Source organism: Montipora foliosa, chromosome 6 (assembly GCF_036669935.1).
Source record: "Montipora foliosa isolate CH-2021 chromosome 6, ASM3666993v2, whole genome shotgun sequence".
Classification (NCBI taxonomy): domain Eukaryota; kingdom Metazoa; phylum Cnidaria; class Anthozoa; order Scleractinia; family Acroporidae; genus Montipora; species Montipora foliosa.
In genome coordinates this window covers 2,605,303-2,620,741 of record NC_090874.1, presented here as the reverse complement: position 1 = coordinate 2,620,741, position 15,439 = coordinate 2,605,303, and the positions used below count along the sequence as shown (strand labels likewise).

Below are 15,439 nucleotides of genomic sequence, written 5' to 3'. Positions count from 1 at the left end.
TTGCCCCTCCTGAAGACCATGCTAGTGCAAGCGAAGATGTGGCAATCCTCGTAAAATATCTGAATCCACCAGGCAGAGTGGTACGAAACAACCGACATAGAATGGACGCTATATCTTTCGTATCTAATCGCACAATTGCCCTTGAAAACGAAACGTCAAGCTTTAAAATAGTAAATCTGACTTTCAATGACACTGGGAAATACTTCTTCCTTTTGCGGCGCCAGGACGCAGTAGATTACATACATTTTGTACAATTAAAAGTGGTCGGTAAGTCTTTCAGTTTAATGATTGATTGAGAATATTATTTCCTGAATTTGCTGTTCAGTGTTTCAGGCAAATCCTTGTTTACGTTGTCCAATTCAGCGCATACTGTATGTAATTAGTAGTTTTTCTTTTTTATTTGTTTGTGATATCGTAAGGCGAAGTTTTGCAACCTCCGATCGAAAGAATAGCAATCTATTATTTACTTTCATACTCGAGAATTTTTGACAGTTTTTTACATGAAAGAAGATCTTCATAATAAAATATCACGGCCAGCTCTCGATCTCTGCCACACGATTCAGAAAGGCTCAGTCGTCAACCTGTGGCCGTATTTGTTCAGTTGAGAGCAACCAAAAGAAATATTAATGCTGTTTTCTAATTTGTCGATGTTTGTAAAGTGAGTTCAACCCAAAAAATTAATATTTTTAAATGCTGATAAGACCACGAGTGCACCACAATCACAAAAACTGCATGAAGCCTTTTACACCGTGGATTAAATCAGTATACACAGGCCTTTTGCTGAGGCGTTTAATTCAACATAGTTACATTAAATAGTGAAGCGAACTGTTTGAAGTTATAACATTTCAGTCACGCACGCTATTACCTTGAATACCAACTCAGTAATGTTCAACTGTGCTCTCGCGACCACATTCGCTGGCGATTTGCTTTCAAAACACTTGATGAATTTAATTTTAGATTTTCTTTCAGTAGTGTTTTACGTTTTCTTTGAGACAACCCGGAAGCGAAAGTCGGCTTCAATGTTCTCGCGGTTTATCAAAAATTCATTTGGTATTACGTTAAGTTCTCAATTCGCTCGCATAGTTAAGTATATTGCCGGGCTTTTACAAGTTGGGCAATGGTTTGCATATCTTTGAAACGACTTTAATATACCGAAAGATAATTTGTTGGGCCCTTTTTTCTGTCCGTGAAATCTCGTGGTCCTCACTGAGCGAAGAGGAAATTTCAGTCCATGTGTTTGGACATCAGTTTGCTGGCTGTACGTGGTTCTTTTGTTAAAATGATTTTCCATATTTTCCATATTGGTTACGTACAAGCTGCGCGAAATGAAATTATCTCGGAGTCAACCACATTTGAATTAGTCAGTGAAGATTGACAACTTGTGGAGACATATAGGGCGCTGTCTCATTTACAGAATTAATCGCTTTACGATAACGAAGCCGGATCGCATTTGCACGGTTGATGTTTGAAATATTCCAGTTTCCAGTTGATGAAGTTGGTATTACCTGACTTCCGAAAGATTCAAATGCAGTGATATGAAAAAACGGCTGAGGCAGATAAACTTGGAGCAAAGTGTTGGGTTTAAATGTGGATCAGGAATCTTCTGCTTGATTTTCGTTGCGACAGGTGTCAATACCTATCTACATCAAATTGGAAAATTGACAACCAATTTGTATAGGTAATCGCATGGGGCCGAGTAAAATTAAGGATTAATATCACGCGTGTTTTCAGAAGTTGCTGAAATTGCCCGAGTCGCCCAGCGACGAGGGCAATTTCAGGGATTAGCGTTAATCGGCTTTTGACAACCGGGCCATGGGGTTTAAAAACGAAATCCATTGTGCTTGCAATTTTAGTCTGAACTGCCAGGGCTCTTACGACAAATATTCTAAGATTAAAATGTTTCTAGCGATTGAAGGAAGCTGACGCATTTTCGGAAAAAAAGGAGAGAGATAGAGACAGGAAAAGATGAAATTTCGTCAGCATTGACATATGCTGTATATGGGGAAAAAGTGGTCACCAACCACCAAAACACGCATGTTGTGTAAACATGAAACAAGATATGAAAGTTATGAAGAACAATCATGTTAATGTCAAGTTGTGCAATAAAAATGTTCATGTAGTAGAAAATAATTATATTACAATACAAAAGTATCTTACAATGAAGGTGAAGCTCGCGATTTATTTGTGCAGTTAGTTTTCATGACGGCAACTATATCATCACATGTGAATGATAAAAATGATATCTCAAGAATGAAAATCCTAGTATTTCATCAGTATCTCTATTATCAATCTTGATATTCATTTCGGACGGATCCGCAGAAATTGTAAACGGTCAGTGTTGCCTCACAATTTTGGGATGGGGAAATAAACAGCTCAGTGTATGATTAAGAAAATGATGCTTAAGAACCTTACGAGCTGACGATGTTGTTTTCTATGTTCAGATATAATGATCGACTACCAGAATTCTACGCCGGTCATAGAGTCATGGGAAGGACATAAGGTAACCTTGAAGTGTGCAGTACAGACGACGCTTCCTGATTTGATGGCTAGATTCTTTTGGGAGCAGAATGGCAACCCACTTTTATTTGGAAAAAAAGTTAATTGGAAAACATCAAGTCAAATGACCGTCGTAACCGTAAAGGACGTTGAATTCAACCCAGTTACCTGTACTGCTAAAACCAAGTCAACAACTCAGAGGCTTGAAATTAAAATCAAACGACTTTGTAAGTATAATCTTTGCTAATTCTTCAGAGGTCGCGATTCTTTCGGTCCGCGACAAGATCAGTTATAAATATGCGTAGTGGTAGAAAAGATCTAGTTGCTGTTTTTTTATTTATTTTTTATTTTTGTTTTGTAACTGTAGCGTTGCAGAGCAGGCGAATTTGGGTAAAAAGGGATGAATGATCCTTCGATTTACTCTATGGCGCCTGCGGCAGAAAGGGCCTGCGGCCCGGGCCTGCGGTCCACAATTCACGGACTTAATTTGGAAACAGCTATGACAAAGGAAGAGCTGAGAATATGATCAGAATATATTTGATTTCACAAAAATTGTTTTGAATGCCCCCAGAGATCGAAATCATGTTCTTCATGATAACGACCACAACTAAATGCAGTTACAGAAGTCAGGGATGCCCGTACGTACCTGAGAAATTGTCCCACACAGTGTCAATGTCTTCACCAGTCCCCAGTTTCCGGTCTGAAAAAACAGAGTTTGTGACGTCTCTCCCTTTGCTTGTAAATCCCCTGTTTGTATTGTAGCTACTCTACAGATGGGTAAAATAAACACTTAAGGACGTTCGCGCCCATTGCTACTGCGCATCTTTTCGCACATGTCACGCACACGTCATGCATCGTAGACCACGCAGGTAAACACGAAGCTAAAGGCGCAAATGAAAGTATGTGGCATCATGGGATAGCTGTGGACCCAGGTCTTCTCGGAAATGTCACGCAATGGCGTGACAGTGCGAATAGACAATCGCTTTGAGAACTTCGCAGCCATTTTACTCTCTTGAATGCTCGGTGGCCCCCATTTTTCTTTCCGTAGATCACTTCCTTTCTTGATTTTGTCCATTTTAACAAAAAACAAAAATAATCTGTACGTGAGAAGTTACAAATATTTGGCCTTTTATGCTCTCGTGCGACCGAAGTTTTCTTTCTTAGACTAATATGTATCGTTTTTCAAGGTCTATTTCACCTCAGAAAAAGACATCAGTTGCAAAGGTTAATGAAGTTATATTAGTTATGTTGAACTGAGTACGTTTACCTGATCTAAATTTCACTCATGTAGCTTTTTTATTGCTGACAGTTGTAAGCTAAGATCGTCTTAAAGTAACGCAATCGTCTAAAAATGCACCTCATGATCTCGAAAACGAGCACGGTGACCCCCCATTTTTTTTTGCCTTTTTGGCAAAAGTAGATCATTACCTTTCTGCGTGGCAAGTTTTAAAAAAATCTGTACGTGGGAACGTTTTGGGCGCGAACGTCCTTAACTACTGCATTTTCCTTTCTCGTGACGGATGCTCTGTATGCTGAGTATGTTCGGATGAGCTAAATGTTATTGTGAATGGTGAACGTGCTATGAGTTTGCTTTGAGTATGAAACTCACCAGTCCTCGTTTGCCCATAAGAAAAAAACGCACTAAACTGATTTCGAGCAAAAACATTTGTTAGCGCAGATACGCGTATATCGCGTTTGTCCTATAATCACACGTTGTGTTATAACTTCTATGCTAATTTACGACAAATAAAAAAAAAGGGGGTCAAGATTTGCATAGTATTTTGAAGTATCTTCGGGCATGTGGCCGAGCTTTTGTGTCTTGATCACGCAACTTGCCAAACATCGCGGACCAAATATCTCCCGAGCGAAGTTTCAAAGGCACAAAATTCAATAAGAATATCTAGAATCCGAACACAACTCAGTTTAGCCCTTACAAATGTTACTTTCGTTCTATAGATAAACCATCCGAACCAGTGAACATGACAGTTCAAGAGAAAGAAAGCAACGACACCAGTTGTAAAATCTATAATAAACTGAGTTGGGATCCTCCTGTGGACTCAGGCGACACACCAATGACAAGTTACCAGGTGGAGTATAAACATCCAGTGCTCAAAAAAATCATGCACAGGACCACCACTCAAAACACGGAGCACGCAATATGTAAGGTACAGATCAGCGGACATCCCCGTGAGCTCAATGTCAACGTCAGAGGAGTGAATAAAGTTGGTCGTGGATTGAGATCTGAAAACATCAAAGTTTTATTCTACAGTGAGTGGTTCCTGGAATTTTAAGTGACGATATACAGAACATAGCCTTTTACAATTATTGACACCCTCGAGCTCCAGCCTCGTTGGAACCAGAGAAAAGTAGCTGGGATTTTAGCATAACCCTTTTCCTTCGTCTAGTCTTAACTTTCGATGATAAAGAATTAGTAAAGCCCAGTTATATTTCGATATATTTTCTTTATCATTTTTCTTTTTTTATCTAACTTGAATAATTATCGGTTCTCTCTTTTCTCTTTTGGAATTCATGGAATCATCCACGCAATAGACTAAATAGCAGTCTGACGCAAGAATTACGCTCTGGGAATTGTTTCGTAGAATCTTCAAATGTTGGCTGGAGAGGTATCAGAACGCTTACCAATTTGGTTGTTTTCAGGTAGCCCAATATTGAAACGAAAACTGTCCTCTTAAAAAGTGAGTTCAATGGACTGTTTTGATTGTCAGGTACCCCATCGGCGCCTCTCAACCTCACAAGCAGTTTGTTTCTCAAAGAGGGTCCGCCCTTTAACACGTGGCTGCACTGGAACCCACCAAATAAAAACGGCGGGAAGCCTTTGCAACAGTACTTACTGGAATACAAACTTCCACACGATCGTTGGGAGTTCGCTAAGCCCGTTAAAACCAATGACACACATATATTGTTCATTCAACCAGAAGACGAGACTTACATTTACGAGATTCGAATCAGCGCCAGCAACGTTTTTGGGTTTGGAACAGTATCTGAAGTTATGACAGTTTATTTCGCAGGTGAATAAATCTTCTCTTTTTTTCAAGTAAATTACAAACGAAATCTCCATTCACACTCCGTATCAGTGTTTCACAATCAAAAACCAACTGCAAAGATGCCCGAGTCGCGCAGCGACGAGGGCAATTTCAGGGATTAGCGTTAATCGGCTTTTGACAACCGGGCCATGGGGTTTAAAAACGAAATTCATTGTGCTTGCAATTTTAGTCTGAACTGCCAGGGCTCTTACGACAAATATTCTAAGATTAAAATGTTTCTAGCGATTGAAGGAAGCTGATGCATTTTCGGAAAAAAAGGAGAGATATAGAGACAGGAAAAGATGAAATTTCGTCAGCATTGACATATGCTGTATATGGGGAAAAAGTGGTCACCAACCACCAAAACACGCATGTTGTGTAAACATGAAACAAGATATGAAAGTTATGAAGAACAATCATGTTAATGTCAAGTTGTGCAATAAAAATGTTCATGTAGTAGAAAATAATTATATTACAATACAAAAGTATCTTACAATGAAGGTGAAGCTCGCGATTTATTTGTGCAGTTAGTTTTCATGACGGCAACTATATCATCACATGTGAATGATAAAAATGATATCTCAAGAATGAAAATCCTAGTATTTCATCAGTATCTCTATTATCAATCTTGATATTCATTTCGGACGGATCCGCAGAAATTGTAAACGGTCAGTGTTGCCTCACAATTTTGGGATGGGGAAATAAACAGCTCAGTGTATGATTAAGAAAATGATGCTTAAGAACCTTACGAGCTGACGATGTTGTTTTCTATGTTCAGATATAATGATCGACTACCAGAATTCTACGCCGGTCATAGAGTCATGGGAAGGACATAAGGTAACCTTGAAGTGTGCAGTACAGACGACGCTTCCTGATTTGATGGCTAGATTCTTTTGGGAGCAGAATGGCAACCCACTTTTATTTGGAAAAAAAGTTAATTGGAAAACATCAAGTCAAATGACCGTCGTAACCGTAAAAGACGTTGAATTCAACCCAGTTACCTGTACTGCTAAAACCAAGTCAACAACTCAGAGGCTTGAAATTAAAATCAAACGACTTTGTAAGTATAATCTTTGCTAATTCTTCAGAGGTCGCGATTCTTTCGGTCCGCGACAAGATCAGTTATAAATATGCGTAGTGGTAGAAAAGATCTAGTTGCTGTTTTTTTATTTATTTTTTATTTTTGTTTTGTAACTGTAGCGTTGCAGAGCAGGCGAATTTGGGTAAAAAGGGATGAATGATCCTTCGATTTACTCTATGGCGCCTGCGGCAGAAAGGGCCTGCGGCCCGGGCCTGCGGTCCACAATTCACGGACTTAATTTGGAAACAGCTATGACAAAGGAAGAGCTGAGAATATGATCAGAATATATTTGATTTCACAAAAATTGTTTTGAATGCCCCCAGAGATCGAAATCATGTTCTTCATGATAACGACCACAACTAAATGCAGTTACAGAAGTCAGGGATGCCCGTACGTACCTGAGAAATTGTCCCACACAGTGTCAATGTCTTCACCAGTCCCCAGTTTCCGGTCTGAAAAAACAGAGTTTGTGACGTCTCTCCCTTTGCTTGTAAATCCCCTGTTTGTATTGTAGCTACTCTACAGATGGGTAAAATAAACACTTAAGGACGTTCGCGCCCATTGCTACTGCGCATCTTTTCGCACATGTCACGCACACGTCATGCATCGTAGACCACGCAGGTAAACACGAAGCTAAAGGCGCAAATGAAAGTATGTGGCATCATGGGATAGCTGTGGACCCAGGTCTTCTCGGAAATGTCACGCAATGGCGTGACAGTGCGAATAGACAATCGCTTTGAGAACTTCGCAGCCATTTTACTCTCTTGAATGCTCGGTGGCCCCCATTTTTCTTTCCGTAGATCACTTCCTTTCTTGATTTTGTCCATTTTAACAAAAAACAAAAATAATCTGTACGTGAGAAGTTACAAATATTTGGCCTTTTATGCTCTCGTGCGACCGAAGTTTTCTTTCTTAGACTAATATGTATCGTTTTTCAAGGTCTATTTCACCTCAGAAAAAGACATCAGTTGCAAAGGTTAATGAAGTTATATTAGTTATGTTGAACTGAGTACGTTTACCTGATCTAAATTTCACTCATGTAGCTTTTTTATTGCTGACAGTTGTAAGCTAAGATCGTCTTAAAGTAACGCAATCGTCTAAAAATGCACCTCATGATCTCGAAAACGAGCACGGTGACCCCCCATTTTTTTTTGCCTTTTTGGCAAAAGTAGATCATTACCTTTCTGCGTGGCAAGTTTAAAAAAAATCTGTACGTGGGAACGTTTTGGGCGCGAACGTCCTTAACTACTGCATTTTCCTTTCTCGTGACGGATGCTCTGTATGCTGAGTATGTTCGGATGAGCTAAATGTTATTGTGAATGGTGAACGTGCTATGAGTTTGCTTTGAGTATGAAACTCACCAGTCCTCGTTTGCCCATAAGAAAAAAACGCACTAAACTGATTTCGAGCAAAAACATTTGTTAGCGCAGATACGCGTATATCGCGTTTGTCCTATAATCACACGTTGTGTTATAACTTCTATGCTAATTTACGACAAATAAAAAAAAAGGGGGTCAAGATTTGCATAGTATTTTGAAGTATCTTCGGGCATGTGGCCGAGCTTTTGTGTCTTGATCACGCAACTTGCCAAACATCGCGGACCAAATATCTCCCGAGCGAAGTTTCAAAGGCACAAAATTCAATAAGAATATCTAGAATCCGAACACAACTCCGTTCAGCCCTTACAAATGTTACTTTCATTCTATAGATAAACCATCCGAACCAGTGAACATGACAGTTCAAGAGAAAGAAAGCAACGACACCAGTTGTAAAATCTATAATAAACTGAGTTGGGATCCTCCTGTGGACTCAGGCGACACACCAATGACAAGTTACCAGGTGGAGTATAAACATCCAGTGCTCAAAAAAATCATGCACAGGACCACCACACAAAACACGGAGCACGCAATATGTAAGGTACAGATCAGCGGACATCCCCGTGAGCTCAATGTCAACGTCAGAGGAGTGAATAAAGTTGGTCGTGGATTCAGATCTGAAACCATCAAAGTTTCATTCTACAGTGAGTGGTTCCTGGAATTTTAAGTGACGATATACAGAACATAGCCTTTTACAATTATTGACACCCTCGAGCTCCAGCCTCGTTGGAACCAGAGAAAAGTAGCTGGGATTTTAGCATAACCCTTTTGCTTCGTCTAGTCTTAACTTTCGATGATAAAGAATTAGTAAAGCCCAGTTATATTTCGATATATTTTATTTATCATTTTTCTGTTTTTATCTGACTTGAATAATTATCGGTTCTCTCTTTTCTCTTTTGGAATTCATGGAATCATCCACGCAATAGACTAAATAGCAGTCTGACGCAAGAATTACGCTCTGGGAATTGTTTCGTAGAATCTTCAAATGTTGGCTGGAGAGGTATCAGAACGCTTACCAATTTGGTTGTTTTCAGGTAGCCCAATATTGAAACGAAAACTGTCCTCTTAAAAAGTGAGTTCAATGGACTGTTTTGATTGTCAGGTACCCCATCGGCGCCTCTCAACCTCACAAGCAGTTTGTTTCTCAAAGAGGGTCCGCCCTTTAACACGTGGCTGCACTGGAACCCACCAAATAAAAACGGCGGGAAGCCTTTGCAACAGTACTTACTGGAATACAAACTTCCACACGATCCTTGGGAGTTCGCTAAGCCCGTTAAAACCAATGACACACATATATTGTTCATTCAACCAGAAGACGAGACTTACATTTACGAGATTCGAATCAGCGCCAGCAACGTTTTTGGGTTTGGAACAGTATCTGAAGTTATGACAGTTTATTTCGCAGGTGAATAAATCTTCTCCTTTTTTTCAAGAAAATTACGAACGAAATCTGCATTCACACTCCGTATCAGTGTTTCACAATCAAAAACCAACTGCAAAGATGGACGCCCCTTTGTAAGATTTCCGTTTTTACTGGGAGTTTTGATGGTCTTTTAATTATTAGCATAAATTTTCTCGGTTGGCCCACAGTTACAACTTTTTTATAACAGCTCTGCTCCTTCAAAGAAATATCGTCGGAGTCCTTTATTCGAGCCTTCAGGATATTTGTCACCTATTTGTGTTAGTGCAAATCCGTTTGAAGCTAAATGTTCCGTATTGCCAGTTTACGCTATCCCTTACTGTAGTAAAATGTTTTGAAAATTAGTCTCTTAAGAACCAAGAACCGAGTTAGGTATTGCGATGTAAAAGAAGATCGGATTATGGTGTTTTCAACTGAGTCTATAAAACAATTATTTTTACCTCATTCTCAAATGAACGTAAATCACGTCTTAGCACTTTTTAGAAACAATCCACTTGCATCAAAAGTTGCTGTTGGTCGTCCGCCGGTGTTTGTGACGTTTCTGCGCGCGCGAAGAGCTAACAGCTCGAATATATGCGCAGGCGTAGGTTAGCACATAGTCATGCATTTGCATGGTTAGAATGGAAGTGGCATGAAATAGACGCTGATACGGTAAAAATAGAAGCCTCGATAAAGGCTTGTTCAAGTCCAAAAACGAACATGAACTCAACCCATGAGCTCCTTCTCTGTTGTCAAAATGCTTTCTTCTGTGGAAAAGAGTTTTCTAGTTTGATCGGGCGTCGTCGGGTTGAAATTGTTTGTCTTTTGCCATTCAGAAACACCGGCTCCACCCAATAACTTGGTCAGGGGAGAAGTATTTTACGACGAGTTCAAGACTCCTTATCTAAAAGTCACTTGGGAAGCACCGAACTACGATGGAGGCGCACCCGTCCGTCATTACATTGTCGAACACAAGACAGTGAAAACAGAATGGGGCACCGCAAACATTTCCGTCATCAACAAGACAGAGTTTTCATTTCCAGCACACAAGTCCGAGATTTACACTGTACGAGTGCGAGCAGTTAACAGTTTAGGCGAAGGAAAACCCTCTGATTTTATCACCGTGAAACTGACGGGTTAGTCCTCATTGAAATCACAGTAAAAAAATAGACGTTATTCATAAATGGAGGTCAATTTTTAATTCTTTTGTCCAAGTGCAAATTATCATACCAAGCCTCGATAGCATACAGTGAATTGAAAAGAATGCTTGTTCTAAAATGAGGCTTGGTAGGCTAATTTGCTCTTGGACGAAAGAATTACAAATGTCAATTATCAAGGTCTATGGAGATAGTTTCACAACCCGCACCCTTTTGGTAAAAGAGAGCTAATTAGAAGTTAATTTATTCAAGCCTCATTTGTGAACTGAGGACAAAAGATTGTGCATGGTCTTGGTCAAGTTAACATGAAGCGCGATGCCACTGTTCTTGCTTTTGTACTTTCCAGAGTTTCATAACCAGTCCAACTAATATACGTACGAACTTTGGTGAAATGTATGTATGACACGCAAGACCCAGCCTCACCAATCTCGGATTCACAATTGACCATGCACACACTGGTTAATGGTTTTAAATTCGAAATAACGTAGAATCGTGACATTACCATGGCTAACCTTATTTAACTTGTTCTTTTTTTTTCATTCATATTTATTTTTTTAGAGGAAGACGTAAAAACTCTTCGGAGCTCAAACGCATCAAGTTCGCTGTCAGCTTCTGGTTTCTTTGAGGCTTTCCTGTTGCTGTTGACCGTTTGTTTCAGCTTAGCTTAACTAACTGGTTGAAGAGCAAAAGAACTGGTACTCATTTTGACAAATTTAAAAGAGAACTCGTTTGCGGATCAAGGAAATAATTTCATCTGTGCAATAGTAACAGTTCACTAACATTTGCAATGGGGTTTTTCATGTGAAGTCTGTTTCTTCTACTCAAAAACTCAACCAGGTTCCTAACCATATGAGCCCGCGAGTTGTCGGTTTTTGCCATCGCTCCAATCTCGTACCCAGAGTCCTCGGGCTTCTTGGTCAGCGGGTGAGCGCCCGGAGAGACTCTGGGATAATCGACTTGAACTATACTTTTGATTGGCCGCTTGCGTAACAATGGCAGTCCGACTGGAAGTCGGTAAGTAATTCGGAAGCCCCAGAATTTGGAGGGAGATTCAAAATCTAAAACTAGTTTCAGTGCTGTTTGATTTTTTCTACCTCAGAAATATATAAATCACAAAAATAATAAAACGACGAGGTTTGAATTATGTCTTATACCGCACGGGAATTTTCCCACGCTGCTAAAAAGTGATTACTGTTGCTGTTGCAAAAGTACCGTGGGAAAACATTACATCAGTCTCTTTGAGGAGAAATTCGTGGAATAAGGTCTTGTCGAAGCCATTCAGAATTACGGAAACATCGAATTGTAGTAGAAGAGGACAATTGTGTCGTTTCCACAAAAAATTTGTCGATCGTGTTGCTTGCACGAAGGCATTCTGAGACTCTAAAAATACACTTACCGAAAGCGTCAGAGGTTTCATCTTCACTTGCTCTTACAGCAAGTCAATGATCATTTATCCAGTTTCTTTGTGTGTAAGGCTAAAATTCTTGTTTCGCGAACACTTTCAACCCGCCATTTCTACTGTTTACGGTTTTCTCTTTTCTGTTTCCGTTTAAACTCAAGCATACGTAATGAGACCGGAACCCACGTTTTCTGGGAAAATGGAGTCCATTTTCCCAGAGTCTCTCCGGGCGCTCACCCGCTGGCCAAAAACCCCGAGGACTCTGGGTACGAGATTGCCATCTCTCAGTTTTGTCCGACTCCTTCTTGCATTTTTATAGTCCTTACTGAATAGGTGGTTTGCAATTTACGTCATCGTCGCCATGGTGGATGAAACAAACAAAGAATCTCTTATAAGCTACTTCTGTTTTCATACAGCATTGATTTGGTGATATTGTGTTTCATATTGTTGATTGTTTCTATCGGTTAAAAAATAGCAGCTCTGACATCCCAAAATATTGTTCGCGACCGCGATCGTACCATGCAACGTTTACAGTTTACAAACATGTTAGTGTCTGAACTCAACTGAACTCCAACCCAAGTTGTTTGTTATAGATAGCATGTCCGAAATGTGGAGAGCGCAATATATTTGCACGCATAAGTAAGTTGGCTTTCTGCACATCAAGACTAAGGAATGATCAGCGAATGTACCTGGCAGCAGACAAATGTTTTGTAACTAGACCCTCCGTGAGGGTACACTGGGCTGCCTGTGGTACGTGCACCGTTCCAGACAATTTTTTTCAAGTTGGGGGGGGTCATTAAAACCATTTAAGGGGTCACCCAGAAGTCATACCAGCAGAGGCCCTTTGGCTCACAGGTCCTCCCACGTTCGTACGACGAAACAGATCCTTTTCTGAGGTTAAAAACCTGGCTACCGGCCTATTAATTAATCATTTGTCAGAAAGAAGAAATTTCTGTCCTCTTTAAAAAAAATAAACACGCATTGCTTACGTGTGGTAGTGACGTAACACAGCGATTTATTCCATATAAAATGTCAACTGAGCTGTGTGTTGTCTTCCAGGAGATTCAAGTTGTCCTTGCGTAATATGTAGTTCTAACAGTGCACGATATTGTTTTGGTATTGTCTATCATTGTAGTGCCATGGTAGAAGTCTTGAGTAAATAGCCTGAGAGGACATGTGGTTACTAGCAAAGTACTGAACCCAGAAAGATTGAAGAAAATAAATGGGAAGTGAGAAACATTGGCTTCTGGGCTGACATGTTGATAATTTTCACCACAAGTTTAAGCGTGCCCTCTGAGCAGCCTTGTAATACTAAGATTTAATAAAGTTAACCCTATCCGGCGGGGTTAGTATCTAGATGGGTGACCATACCCCTTCGTAAAACAGAAGCATCGGACCGAAAATACTATTAACGCTAACAAATGCGAACTCAGCAAGTTACAGATTTTGTTAGCTTGCTTTATGCAAAAACAAATATTGATGCAAAAGTAAATTGAGACACAGTTTTTAGAAAGAGCAAAAGGAAGTTTCCAGGACGATCGCTAAAGAATAACATATTTACGAAATGAAAACAACATTAATTTTGAACCGTGAATATAGAATATAAAAAGTTACGATCAGCGACAAACATGTTGGGAGATTTTTGCTACGTTCACTTTTGGTTGCACAAATACATCGCAAAATCGAAAGTGACATGGCCGGAATTCAGCGGGCGCCGTGATTAAGTTACCGCGGCATGTTTAGTCGCCAAACAGTGAAGCATCTGTGTCAAATGATGGTAAGATACCGGGTTTTTGTAAGTTTCTTTTTCTGTCAAGTGTTATTAAGTTTGACAATGAAATGAGCGAAGTCAAAACAAAGATCACAATCGCCCAACTCTTGAGGTTGACAATTTGTTTATGCAAAGTCAAAATTTACTCTCCAAGACGCGTACGACGTTATTTATCACCAGGTAATTCCATTATTTTGGAAATAGTAGCTACTTTATTATTCATCTGCGTCACAATTTTCACTGATTTTGGGGCTCATTTTGTTGAAACTCAAGCACGCTTCCAACAGGCCTGTGAACCCTTCCTGCTTACAGAGCAATACTAAAAAAATTCTCCCATATCACATTTCAACCTTAAGCTCGAAAATTCAATACACAACATGATATTATAATTCACAAAAGCAGAAAATACAACAGAACCCTTTTCCAGCGAAAAATTTATTGAAACAAACAACATATTTGCTCTTAGAGGCGAAAACCTCTTCCTATTTCATTGCGTGCGTGAAGACAAGAAACTCAATCGTGTCAAATTACCATGTACTTCAGGTTTCCTGAAGACCTTGAATAACAAGAAAATGCTTTTTCTATTGCCATAAAAAACTATCCAATTAAGCTCGCATATCACAAAACATGATGAATTCATAAAGGCCACCTTTTCCAGGGAACAATTTTTTAAAGCAAACAACATATTTGCTATGAGAGGCAAAAACCCCTTCTATTTCATTAGGTGCGTGAAGAGAACAAACTCAATCGTGTCAAATATGCGCAATATTGCAACAAACTAAATTTCAGGGTCAAACCGTTTCCATGAAGAACCTTTTCCTTGAATAATGAGGCACAAAATTGACGACAAGCTTTCTTTCAAATAATTCTTGCCTGTCACATTTCCAATTATTTTTTTTACCTGAAGACTGTGCAGAGTTGATCACAGATCCACGTAAGGTGTTCGATTCGTTCTCTGTCTTTGTTGAACCCATAAGTTACCAGAGAATTTTTCATTTGGTTTCAGTGTTCTACATAACAGCGCACTTGGTAAAATATTTGAAATACAGCTCACTTTGATTTCGGCTCGACGGGCGATAGATTGTTGTCGAAGTCCATTACTCGTCGCTTTTAAGATTCCACCACCTGTCTTGTTCAGTATCCAATTGACTTGCCATTATTGAGCTTCATAAGGGTATATTTTGTTCAAAGATCCACTAAAACACCATTCGCGTTACATGACTTTCGACGCCATTGCCGGTTAAGTTAATCGTTCTACTGTGTCCACCAGAGAAATCTACGCATTTCCCACTACCCTCTCGATCCTAAGAAAATACGCGCGGAAGGCTCTATGCACAAAGACACCACTTAGCAGGGGAGTGACAGGCAAGGCTTTTACCGACACGGAAAAAAATTACAAAACGACGAAATGAAACGCAGATTCGGACTGGGTTTGCCATACTGGCAACCCAGTAACGAGGAATGATGAAATTGACGTTTGGTACCTTTTTTGAGTGTGATTACTTTGTTGATATTAGCAAGATCTTTTGTTCAAGCAATTTTTGTTAAGAAATTAATAATACAATTGTTTAATAAAGAAACAGTAACACTTGTAAATTGGCAGTATTGATTACTGTTCTTGTTCAGTAAATTGAACGTATTGAATGAAAGTTATGACAAAGAACTGTTGTGTTCCTGAATTGATTTATCAACCGATTAATAGAATCAATGGGGCTT

The 15,439-nt window shown here is 39.6% G+C and overlaps 1 protein-coding gene across 3 annotated transcripts in view; it reads left to right on the top strand.

Moving 5' to 3' along the window:
- LOC138006292 (myomesin-1-like) overlaps positions 1-13,987 on the top strand; it is a 14,481-nt gene extending 494 nt beyond the window's left edge. The window contains exons 2-10 of one of the 3 annotated variants that reach the window (XM_068852533.1): positions 1-267; positions 2,442-2,723; positions 4,453-4,764; positions 5,223-5,525; positions 6,319-6,600; positions 8,330-8,641; positions 9,100-9,402; positions 10,233-10,532; positions 11,112-13,986. The exon at positions 1-267 is cut by the window's left edge and continues 141 nt beyond it. In XM_068852533.1, coding sequence (XP_068708634.1) covers positions 1-267; positions 2,442-2,723; positions 4,453-4,764; positions 5,223-5,525; positions 6,319-6,600; positions 8,330-8,641; positions 9,100-9,402; positions 10,233-10,532; positions 11,112-11,221 — 2,471 coding nt within the window. In that variant the 3' untranslated portion in view covers positions 11,222-13,986. Of the gene's footprint in view, positions 268-340; positions 372-2,160; positions 2,332-2,441; positions 2,724-4,452; positions 4,765-5,222; positions 5,526-6,318; positions 6,601-8,329; positions 8,642-9,099; positions 9,403-10,232; positions 10,533-11,111 lie in introns of those variants that run through there. The other 2 variants (XM_068852535.1, XM_068852534.1) reach the window with 2 other exon arrangements.
- Positions 13,988-15,439: the final 1,452 nt, after the last annotated feature.